At 41.9% G+C, this 12,991-nt stretch overlaps 1 protein-coding gene across 1 annotated transcript in view; it reads right to left on the reverse strand.

The window, feature by feature from the left end:
• Positions 1 to 12,991, reverse strand: part of gabbr2 (gamma-aminobutyric acid (GABA) B receptor, 2) — a 911,705-nt gene that overhangs the window by 310,251 nt on the left and 588,463 nt on the right. The window contains exon 5 of the mRNA XM_028818131.2: positions 6,481 to 6,546. Within this exon, the coding sequence (XP_028673964.1) occupies positions 6,481 to 6,546 (66 nt within the window). The remainder of the gene's footprint in view (positions 1 to 6,480; positions 6,547 to 12,991) is intronic.

Below are 12,991 nucleotides of genomic sequence, written 5' to 3' on the forward strand. Positions count from 1 at the left end.
TGCCGCCCGCTGTAGTTAAACAGCTGCTTTCATTACCAGATCTAGTATTATCCCAAATTGTGCTGTGTGACTACTGTTAGCAGTAACCAAGATACGAGATCCTGCTCCACTTCACAGCATTTGGTTTCTGTTAGTGGGTAAGCAATGACCAGATGGTACAACATTTTGGGAGCTTTGGGTTAAAAAAGTATGGAACCTCTTATCTTAAACCAATTTGATTTGGAACACCACTTTAAACACACTTTACACCAGGGGTCCACAATTCTGGCTCTGGATGGCCCCAGTGGCTGCAGGTTTTCATTCTAACCCTATTCTTAATTAGTGACCTGTTTTTGCTACTAATTAACTTCTTTTGAATACATTTTAATTGACTTGCTTTTTAAGATTCGTTTCCCCTGAATTTCTTCATTGTTCCTCTCGATTGCTTCATTTCTTTCCCTAAATGCCACCCAAACAGAAATGAAATGTGAAGTGAGTGAGCCAACAGAAGACCAACTAAGTCAGGGCCTCAAACTCCAACCAATTTCACTCCAACCAGTTGCTTAATTAGGCGTAGAATCTTGTTGTTATTTAATCCCGTTCTTTAATTCCATGGCTTGTTGCTGCTCTCGTTGTGCAGCCATTTCAAAATTTGTCGATTTTCTCTTTTCTAAGAGCACTGTTCAAATGTTTTGGGGGGCCTGAGCAGATCAACATTCCTGAGACCTTCACCTTTCTTTATTTTCAGATACGGTATGATGGACACAGTTTGCTGGTCGTGTTTTGGCTCGTTCTGTGTCTCATTATTGTTTGGCTGCTAATTAAAGAAAAAGAAATAATTAAGGGGTCTGAGTCTTCAAGAGCAAGTAAATGAAAATGAATTCAAAAGAGTAGCAGCAGAAACAGGTCACTAATAAAGAAAAGGGTTAGAATGAAAGCCTCCAGGACCGGCATTGGGAACCCCTGCTTTACACTTTACACACCTGAGCACACTTATAAGATAAAAAGGACTGTGCTAAGAAATTCACAGACATCTGTCTGTATCTTTTTGGGACAACCAAATAGACCTGTTGGTAAAGGGAACAGTATTTGTAGAACAAGGCTATTTTAGTTCCATTTAAAAAATTATTTGATTGGTATACCATTTTATATACCATTTGTTTCTATACTATTCCTATAGTATTAGTTTCTACATTTTTTCCATACTATTTTAAGTTTAGTTTTATGAGATTCTGAAACTTTCTGTTTTAGTTTTTAAATAATGGTGACTTACCTCAATTAATGTCTTTTTTTTTTTGAGAAAATCACTTTGGTTTTAGTTTTTGTTGTACCCTGAGCAAGATGAAGACTAAGACGTGTGCACTGTGCCTCAATAGAGCTAAGATTGTAGAAACATGCAGATATGCCTATAAAAGCATATTTTTTTCTCCAACCATCTATAGAGTTATCTTCTACACATTTTGTAAAATGTGCCACACTGCTGTTGTCCATCTGTTCACGGATCAGGCTGTTTATTCTTAAACTTTGGTTTGAATACTTCAGATAACGTTTTGAAGGCAAGTAATTCACAAAACCTTTGAAGAAATTCCATATTCATTAAACAGCTGTATCTGTGCACAATCTCTTTGAGTTTAATCAAATGGGAAGAAGAGACAGCAGCTTTTCCAGACATGAAGTCAAAGAAAATAGACAAAGATAGCCTGTCATTATGCCTTCTTTAGTATGTTTCTGTTCTTTAGTGCGTCACAGTTTCAATCTCTTTATAGACATTGCCATGCACGAGTGTTTGAGGAGACACTTCAAAGACTCATCCCAGGTATGGAATACCCTACCAGGGTGATTGGGGATGCTGCCGCTAACAGGCTTGTTTCTTTTTTCTTCTTCAGCCCAGAGAAGATGCCCCCTGAGGGCAACTGATGACCATTCCCCCCCAACCCCATCAATGTCAGTATCTCAGTTGGATCCAAACCTCAGAGAAGGACAGAGCTCCCCAGACCTTTGAAAGGATCCTTGATAGCAATAGCCAAAGAGACAATTTACATTTATTTTAGTGCCATCGAGTGCCTGTTTACCTTGTTTGCAAGTAGGCTAAAGGGGTTGCTGTGGCGGGCTGGTCCCCTGCCAGGGGTTTGTTTCCTGCCTTGAGCCCTGTGTTGGCTGGGATTGGCTCCCGCAAACCCCCGTGACCCTGTAGTTAGGATTCAGCGGGTTGGAAAATGGAAAATAAAGGGGGTGATCGTGTTGACACCCCAACACTTTGTCAGAGCAACGAGTGTTTGTACCACGTGTCCACAACATCTTTGGGAAAGCAGTTTAAGTGTATTTTTAAATTTGTCAAGTCTTTCCATTTAAATGAACTCCACAAACCCAACTACCCAAATTGAAGATACTTTCCTGTTTATCCCATTTTTGCTGTGTGTCCATTTTAAAAAAACATGCTCTTTGTAGCTTAGTGACAACTTTTACATTTATTAGGCTATGTAGCCCCATGTAGCTTGTAGCCAAGTAGTGAAATCTCTAAGCATGTAAGCATGAAAATGTATTTTTTGAAATGGCATGTATATGTAAAATATTTAGGCGCAAACATCTTGCTTATGAAGTTGAACAGATATACTAATTGGTTCTCATAACAATTGCCAGACAAAAACATATAATGTTTTCCATCCATCTATTCACTCATGACTGAATTCATATAATGCATCAGAGCCTAACCTGACAACAACAGGCACAAGGCAGAAATCAATCCCCGACACAACAAAGTTAGTTTTCAAAAAGACAAAAACTTGAGGGATAAAATGAAAATGCAGCACCACCAACCCAAAACACTTAGTCACCTTCAAAATACTCATGACAAAGAACAAGGATGTAATGAGACGTGAAGCCCACAGAAAACGTTAGAATAAACTAGAAAATGAAACCTGCAAGTAGGAATTAACAAAGTGATCGACTGAAAAAGCAAACCAAAATCTGAGCTGGAAAAGGAGGATCTAGTAAACAAAACTCAAAGCTTTGAGGTAAGAATCTTGGTCAAAAGATACAAACAAATGTTCCTATCTGTCTTTACATTTTTTCTGTATGTAGAGAAAAAAACAAGGATGAAGAAGCATTTACTGTGCTGCCTTCTTAAATACTGGTGGTATACTGACACCTGTATGATGTGCTGGGTTTGACTGATCTCAGACGTATGGCTTCAAACAGACCTAGAAATGAAAAATTGGCCTTGGCCTAAGCTCAGTGAGCAAGCTTGTGGCCTACACAAGCCATGAATGAGTAGAGGCTAAAAAAAAATCAGAAACGCAAAAGAGAGTACAATGAAGGAGCAGTGGGGAGCCATAAAACCCCTGGCTTATTACAACAAAATTCAATACAAAAATTCAATGTTTATTTATGTTTTAAGAATTTAGAAAAGAGGAAAAAAAATCAAAAACAGAAACAAAAAACCTTAATGTAATCCAAAAATTAATAACCAAATAGAAAACAAAATAGTCTAGAAACCAGAAAAATAAAAAAAACACAAATTCTGACAATAATTCCAAATTCAAAATCAATGTCATTGCAAAAGACTTTTCCTGGTTTATGTAAGCCTGGTGTGAAAGATCAGCTAAAAACATGCACTTTTATTGCACCACACAATAACACCGTGCACAAACCACAAGCTTAGTCCTTTTTACTTCTCTTCAGCCCCCTCCACCATCTCTCGCAAGACCCATCTTCTCCCTCCCGACTCCAGCTCCTCGAATGGAGTGAGGCGGCCCCTTTCATCCCGCCCCGGATGTGCTCCAGGTGCTTCCTCATCTTTTTCCTGATCTTCTTCCAGAGTGGTGGCTCTGAGGCTAAGGATCTGTGCTGGTATCCAGAAAGTTGTTGGTTCGAATCCCCATCACTGCCAAAAGAGATCCTACTCTGCTGGGCCCTTGAGCAAGGCCCTTAACCTTCAATTGCTCCAGGGGCGCTGTACAATGGCTGACCCTGCACTCTGACCCCAAGGGGTATGCGAAAACTAACAAATTCCTAATGCAAGAAATTGTATAAGGTGAAATAAAGAACAAAACAAAAGGACCAGAGGATGAAGATTGGCCAGAATATGGTAAAGAGAAGAGAACACCAAATGGCTAATCCCAATACGCAAAAGCTCAAAAATAACAAGCAGAAAATGTGTCTTACAGGTGTTGTGATTCACTGAGACTTGGTAAGTTTAACAATGAGTGTGTGCTTAGAGGTACAAACCGCCATCTTAACTAATAATGTGATGACTTGATACATGTCAGCATCCAACCATCCAAGGTTATTGCTGTCAATTTAATGGCTGAAGAATAGTGTTCTTCGATGAGCTCACATCTACCTTAATTTCAGCATACAGTAAACCTAGCATAGCGGTGTGGAGGTTAGCACTGCTCTGAACGAAGCTTAAATCTTCATCACATTCTCCAATTTTCTTTCTACATTATAAGACATTCATGATGGATTAATTGGCCCTATGAGCTTGATCCCTGTGAGGGTGAGTGTGCCTTCAGGTCGATGGGCATCACATCCATCACTTGAATCCGGCTAAGCTTGCACCAGTTCCAGCTCTCTGACCCTCCGTTAGATTAAGCTTGTTTCACAGCAGATGGATAAATAAAATCAAAGTTGTGACTATGATTTACTGAGTGGCCATATCATACTGAAAGAAGGTTTTATGAATATCTATAAAAAATGTGTACTGATAGTTAAATCATATAAATGTTTAAACAGCCACATTTAGAAAAATGTGTTTTATATGGTGATGACAAAATTTGCCAAGCACAGTAGCGCAAAATTTGCTAGAATTTTTCAGTGTTTATCATAATAATCCAAAATAATGCAACAAGGAAAAAATCTTAATCCAGGAAAAAATAGCTGAGCTATCTGACAGCTTGAAGTTGTAAGCTACACCACTTTTTAAATCATGTCTTCAGAATTTAGTAAGAAAGCATGCCTGGCAAAAACTAAAATAAAAAAATGCTGATTACACTATTGCAATAGTACTGGTACAACAAAGTGAAAGGACACTTTGACTTCTGCATTTTATTAAAGACTTTTATTTTATTTTATTTAAGACTTTAGGGACTTTCAAAATCCGACTTGATGTTTTTTTGGAAGAAATAAGTGGATAGGACTGGCGAGCTTTGTTGGGCTGAATGGTCTGTTCTTGTCTAGAGTGTTCTAATGTTCTAAACAGAACTTATGTCGTCTTCTCCATGACCCACAATGCCTGTTCAAAGTTCAAGGCACTCATACTCCATTTAACGTACATAAGCTAGGATTTATTCATCTTTTATTTTGTAGTCCACCTGTTCGATTGCAGCATTCCAGGGATGTGAAGGTTATTATAGCAGAATCTGGTGTAAAGTAGGAAGTAAACCTGGGTGGTAGACCGTCCGTTACAGGTAACACTTACACAGACATCAAGCTTCACTTAAACAGCCAATTTTGAATCACCAATCAACCTAAAATGTTTGCCTTAGAATCATAAGAAATTTGACCATGCATTCCATCAAGCTCATTTGTGTAGCCAATAGTTAAGCTCTCTCGATATCTCATACGGATTTTTCTTTAAGGTTGTCAAGGTTTCTGCTTCAGCTACTTCCACTCGGTAGTTTGTTGCAGATTCCCACAACTCACTGAGTAAAGAAGAGCTTCCTGGCTTCATTCCTAAATGTAATTCCCCTTCATTTTCATTGGTGCCCTTGAGTATGTGATTCACCCTTAGGTTGAAAGAGTTCTGCTGGTCCTGCTTTGTCAATGTCAATTTTTGAAGACCTAGATTAGCTCCCCATTCAGTCTCCTCTGCTCAAAACTGAACAGTTTTATCTCTCAGAGTCTGTCACAGTAGGCCATGTCCTTCAGTCCTGAGATGCACTTGGTTTCTCTCCTCTGCACAGCTTCAAATTCTGCTATGTCTGTCTTGTAGTGTGGTGACCAGAACTGCACATAATACACCAGATGCGGTCTAGTGCATCATAAAGTCAATGCATTATGTCTGTCAATCTATATTCAACAGTTTCTATAATATAACCTAATATGTTGTCTTTTTAATAGCTTCTGCACATTGCTTAGATGATGAAATGTTGTGCCAACATAAACCTCTAAATCCTTTTCGGAGGTTGCTTCTTTAGGACACTGTCTCCCCATCTTGTATTTATAATTGACGTTCCTTTTGCCCGTGTGTAGCACTTTGCACTTTTCTCCTTTAAGCTACATTTTTTAAGTGCTTGCCCAGTTCTGAAGCTTGTCCAGGTCTTTTTGAATTTTGTTTTGCTTCATCCTACTTTAGTGTCATCTGCTAATTTCACAAATTTACTAACTAGACCAGAATCCTCATCATCAGTGTAAATTAGAAACAGTAATGGTCAAATGTTTTTGCTGTTAAAATAATATGAGTGATATTATGAATAATCCATCCAATGACTAACATCGGAAAATTCTTCTTTACACCTTAGTTGCATTTGTTAATTAATTTATCCATATGTTTGTACTTACACAACAGAAGACCTTGGCTGCCAAGTTTTCATCAAACTGACCGATAATTATCCGTACATCATTATCCTGTGGAAGACAAAAACAAAAATATTACTGAACATAAATTATTTTTAGTTAGGGTTATACAAAAAAAAATATTTATCATTTGATGATGATTGAAGGACTTTAACAAGAATGACACCTGAAAAAAAAAATGACACGTTAGTCCCAGATGTGGCCAGAAGAGTTTTTATTTTGTTTGCTTCCAGCCAAATTCAAGGATGTCTAAAATCTGTTTTTTCGAGCTAACTGGACATAAGATACTGTACTGAGGAATGAATTTGTGCATGAATGTCTAGTCAGACTGACTACTGTAATGTGTTATTCACAAGCAGTTCAAATCGCTGTTTATGTAGACATGTCACTTTATTCAAAATGCTGCTGCACGAATCATTACATGAACTAGGAAATAAGACAACTCCTGTTCTTAAGTCATTACACTGGCCTCCAGCTAAGCCTAGGGCTAATTTCTTAATCTCCTTCTTACGTATAAAGTCTTAAATTGCAAAGGCCCTGTTTACCAACCCAAACTTATCATTACTTACAAACCACAGCAGCATGCATTAAAATTTTAAGATGCCAGCCTACTGAAGATTCTAAGAATGAGTAAAATAATAGTAGAAGGTTGAGCTTTTAGTTACAGGGTCCTGAAGGTGTGGGATGGTGTACCTGTTTATATAAGAGGTGTCCTTTAGGAATTAGTTTTTAAATCCAGGCTGAAGACTCACTACTTTAGTTGAGCATATCCAGATTAGAGCTGCTGATTAGCTGTACATATCACATTTGTTTGTCGTTTCAATAAAAATATAAGCATTACAATAATTATGAGCCATTACAAACTCTCCTCTATTCTGTTCCTCTTCTCTGTACCCTTCTGTGGCACTTGGTGCCACTGCTGTACTGCTAAGCCGTTTTCCTGCCCATCTGTGATACTGGGAGTCAGCAGATAAAAAGATTCCATCATCTTATTAGACAGTCTATGCCAGGCTCTAGAATGACTAAGAGGGGACAACTGGCCAGTTGGCCATGGTCTCCAGGATTGTGAATGTGTCTGACGTTGTCTTTGTCTTTATAAGAGACCGTGGATCACCCAAAGGTTTATTTTCTCTAGGAATTCTGCAAACTGGAGTTTTTTGTTTTCCTCTCCACCATTGACGGCTGCCCATAGTTCAAAAATTAATTAATAGACAGATATTGTTTAGTTCAATTTATGTCAGTCTCTTTCAAACTACTTTGTTTTCCTTTCTTTTTGAACAAGTCTGTCTTTATGTGTGCTCATTATGTAATTAGTAACTTATAAAGTTTGTCATTGCATTTATCTGTGACTTGTTTACAGTGTGCTGAGCCTGCAATCAGCAAAGATCAGCTATACAAAAATAAACTGAAGTGAATTTAATGTTCAACTCTTGTTCTTTTGCATTAGCAATCACTTCTCTCCTTAAGTACAATGCTTCTTTATAATGTATACTTTGGGGTGCAGTAACACATAACATAAAATAACATTCTCAAACCTGCCTAATCCGGTACAGGGTGGCAGGTGGTCCATGCCTATCCCGACAGCATTAGGAACAAGAAGGCAGAAACATTCACTGGGCCAACTGAAACACACATCCCAACTAACATGACATGCATATCTTTGGGGGAAATCAGAAAACTCAGAGAAAAACCCATGTAGAAAAGCATGTGAACACCACACAGACAGGATCCTTTTAGGCAGGAGTGCTAACCACCTTGACACCCTATGTAAATATTACAAATACTAAAATAACTGTGAATTCAAATATCTAATTATTTAGCTCTTAATAAGCTCTTGATTTATTAACATGCTGTTATAAAGACAGATGTTGCTTTGCAAAGTCATAAGGAAAACCCACAGGCAGAAGGTCTGGACCATGCCACAAGCAAAACAGCTAGAAAAATATGGGCTTGCAGTTTTTTTTTCTCTCTGTTATTTTTTTCTCACTGCTATTAAACCTGGTAAAAATGCTTTATAACAAAATATTTGGGAAGAGCTGCTAAGTGTTTTATGAAAATCAACTCAGTGTAAAGAGGCTCAGAAATGTGTTTCTAAATTAAGATATGACTTTACAGCACTCAGTCATAAATTTTTTGCTTTTTAACTCTTCTATTCAAGAAGTCCCATATAAGGAATGTATAAAGTAAAATGTCCCATATATTTGAACGATACAGTATCCTTTTATCTATGATTAGGAAGGCAAAAGAAATGGCGTTACTGGAAGCCTTGGAAAGCACAGTTTTATACAGAGCAAGTGTCTATTGTTATGTTTCATTAATTCTTCTACTGATTTAAAAAGCCTCTTGTTTTCACATTTTTACAGTTTGTCAAGCCTATTTTTATTTCATAGCCTTCAGTCAACAGACTCAATACTGGATAGGATTAGAAATGAGTACATTTGAGGGTCAGCTCAGGTTGGGAGACAAAATCAGAGAGGCGAGATTGCGTTGGTTTGGACATGTGCAGAGGAGAGATGCTGGGTATATTGGGAAGAGGATCGAACTGTCAGGCAAAAGGAAAAGAGAGAGGCCTAAGAGAAGGTTTATGGATGTGGTGAGAGAGGACATGCAGGTGATGGGTGTAACAGAACAAGATGCAGAGGACAGAAAGATATGGAAGAAGATGATCCGCTGTGACAACCCCTAACAGGAGCAGCCGAAAGAAGATGAAGAAGAATAAGTCGAAGCCTTCAGTCTACATATTCGTCAATTTAGGTTTTTCTACAGATGTACGTAACAGAGGTACATTTGATAAATAGATGGTGTTAACACTTTATTAGATCTTGGACACATCCTTAGGAGAAAAAAAAAACACAGCACCAATGAAGAGATAAGAGAGTCCTAGAGTGTCTGTAAATTAGCTGATGGAGCTCTGCTTCAAACAACTAGCTACATCCCATATCATAGGTAACTGGGTGAATTAAGAGTTGGTGAACTGGGAGAGTCTCAAAGCTGAATTCACATTCTGCCAATTTCCATCCTTAGAGCACAAAGCTTACTTAAAATACCAGATGCTCTTACAGTAAGTATAATGCTTCCATGTGGCAATCAAATCCTTCTTCATTTGTATCAAGGAGCCCAATATGCACCACAGAGGCACATCCCACATCATTACACTGCCACCTGCAGCCCGCATTGCTGACACCAGACATGCTGGATTATGCCATTTTCCTCCCTTCTGGTCCTTGACTGAGCTTGAATACGAAAGAATCAGGGTCATTCACACCCGGCAACATATTTTTCTAGTCACCAAGGACTCAGCATTTGTGTTTCTTAGGTTTGTAACCACATTTACTTATTTTTCACTTACCTAAGTGGAACTCGGATGTATGATCTTCTACCGCACCCTATTTCTAAGCTTTGGATTCTGATATGTCTCCTTTAGCACTTCACAGCTGTTAGATAACTGTAGCCCTTCTGTCTTTGCAGGCTAGTCTAAGCTTATATTATCTTCAATTTGTGGGTTATGGACCTCAGGACAACATACCCTTTTCTGTGATAGTTCTGATATCAGATATTAAAGCTGCAAAGGAAAAACAGCTGCCTAATATGTATAAGATTAATAACTCCAAAGTGAATCATAGGGCATAAAAGAACATAAGGGTAACTATTAAGAAGGATATTAGGGAGGCTAAAAGGCAGTTATAAAGGAATATAGCAGATAAGGTGAAAGACGACCCAAAGAGATTCTTTCGACATTTTAATAGTAAAAGAACAGTCAAGGAAGAGGTGAAGTGAATCAGGAGTAGAAAAGAGGAATTAAAAAAAACCAGCAGATTCTCCAAACTTAAATTTTTCTGAAGTCTTCACGTGGCCCCTCATATATAAGGGGCTACTAAGGAAGTACTGAATGATCTGGAAATTGTAGAGGGCGTAGTACTGCTTAGAATATCCATCCATCGTCTCCCGCTTATCCGAGGTCGGGTCGCGGGGGCAGCAGCTTGAGCAGAGATGCCCAGACTTCCCTCTCCCCGGCCACTTCTTCTAGCTCTTCCGGGAGAATCCCAAGGCGTTCCCAGGCCAGTGGAGAGACATAGTCCCTCCAACGTGTCCTGGGTCTTCCCCGGGGCCTCCTCCCGGTTAGACGTGCCCGGAACACCTCACCAGGGAGGCGTCCAGGAGGCATCCTGATCAGATGCCCGAGCCACCTCATCTGACTCCTCTCGATGCGGAGGAGCAGCGGCTCTACTCTGAGCCCCTCCCGGATGACTGAGCTTCTTACCCTATCTTTAAGGGAAAGCCCAGACACCCTGCGGAGAAAACTCATTTCAGCCACTTGTATTTGCGATCTTGTTCTTTCGGTCACTACCCATAGCTCATGACCATAGGTGAGGGTAGGAACATAGATCGACTGGTAAATTGAGAGCTTCGCCTTGCGGCTCAGCTCCTTTTTTACCACGACAGACCGATGCAGCGCCCGCATTACTGCGGATGCCGCACCGATCCACCTGTCGATCTCACGCTCCATTCTTCCCTCACTCGTGAACAAGACCCCGAGATACTTGAACTCCTCCACTTGGGGCAGGATCTCGCTAGCAACCCTGAGAGGGCACTCCACCCTTTTCCAGCTGAGGACCACGGTCTCGGATTTGGAGGTGCTGATTCTCATCCCAGCCGCTTCACACTCAGCTGCGAACCGATCCAGAGAGAGCTGAAGATCACGGCCTGATGAAGCAAACAGGACATCATCATCTGCAAAAAGCAGTGACCCAATCCTGAGCCCACCAAAACGGACCCCCTCAACGCCCTGGCTGCACCTAGAAATTCTGTCCATAAAAGTTATGAACAGAATTGGTGACAAAGGGCAGCCCTGGCGGAGTCCAACTCTCACTGGAAACGGGTTTGACTTACTGCCGGCAATGCGGACCAAGCTCTGGCACCGATCGTACAGGGACCAAACAGCCCTTATCAGGGGGGCCGGTACCCCATACTCTTGGAGTACCCCCCACAGGATTCCCCGAGGGACACGGTCGAATGCCTTTTCCAAGTCCACAAAACACATGTAGACTGGTTGGGCAAACTCCCATGCACCCTCCAGGACCCTGCTAAGGGTATAGAGCTGGTCCACTGTTCCGCGACCAGGACGAAAACCACACTGTTCCTCCTGAATTCGAGGTTCGACTATCCGACGGACCCTCCTCTCTAGGACCCCTGAACAGACTTTTCCAGGGAGGCTGAGGAGTGTGATCCCTCTGTAGTTGGAACACACCCTCTGATCCCCCTTCTTAAAGAGGGGGACCACCACCCCGGTCTGCCAATCCAGAGGCACTGTCCCTGATGTCCATGCGATGTTGCAGAGGCGTGTCAACCAAGACAGCCCTACAACATCCAGAGCCTTGAGGAACTCCGGGCGTATCTCATCCACCCCCGGGGCCCTGCCACCAAGGAGTTTTCTGACCACCTCGGTGACCTCAGTCCCAGAGATGGGGGAGCCCACCTCTGAGTCCCCAGGCTCTGTTTCCTCATTGGAAGGCATGTTAATGGGATTGAGGAGGTCTTCGAAGTACTCCCCCCACCAACCCACAACGTCCCGAGTTGAGGTCAGCAGCGCACCATTCCCACCATATACAGTGTTGACACTGCACTGATTCCCCTTCCTGAGACGCCGGATGGTGGACCAGAATCTCCTCGAAGCCATCCGAAAGTCGTTCTCCATGGCCTCCCCAAACTCCTCCCACGCCCGAGTTTTTGCCTCAGCAACCACCAAAGCCGCATTCCGCTTGGCCTGCCGGTACCTATCAGCTGCCTCCAGGGTCCCACAGGACAAAAGGGTCCTGTAGGACTCCTTCTTCAGCTTGACGGCATCCTTCACCGCCGGTGTCCACCAACGGGTTCGGGGATTGCCGCCACGACAGACACCGACCACCTTACGGCCACAGCTCCGGTCAGCTGCCTCAACAATAGAGGCACGGAACATGGCTCATTCGGACTCAATGTCCTCCACCTTCCTCGGGACATGGTCGAAGTTCTGCCGGAGGTGGGAGTTGAAGCTACTTCTGACAGGGGGCTCTGCCAGACGTTCCCAGCAGACCCTCACAACACGTTTGGGCCTACCACGCCTGACCGGCATCCTCCCCCACCATCGAAGCCAACTCACCACCAGGTGGTGATCAGTTGACAGCTCCGCCCCTCTCTTCACCCGAGTGTCCAAGACATGTGGCCGCAAGTCCGACGACACGACCACAAAGTCGATCATCGAACTGAGGCCTAGGGTGTCCTGGTGCCAAGTGCACATATGAACACCCCTATGCTTGAACATGGTGTTCGTTATGGACAATCCGTGACGAGCACAGAAGTCCAATAACAAAACACCGCTCGGGTTCAGATCGGGGGGGCCATTCCTCCCAATCACGCCCTTCCAGGTCTCACTGTCATTGCCCACGTGAGCATTGAAGTCTCCCAGCAGAACGAGGGAGTCCCCAGAAGGTATGCCCTCTAGCACCCCCTCCAGGGATTC

The sequence above is a fragment of the Erpetoichthys calabaricus genome, chromosome 13, assembly GCF_900747795.2.
Source record: "Erpetoichthys calabaricus chromosome 13, fErpCal1.3, whole genome shotgun sequence".
NCBI lineage: Eukaryota > Metazoa > Chordata > Cladistia > Polypteriformes > Polypteridae > Erpetoichthys > Erpetoichthys calabaricus.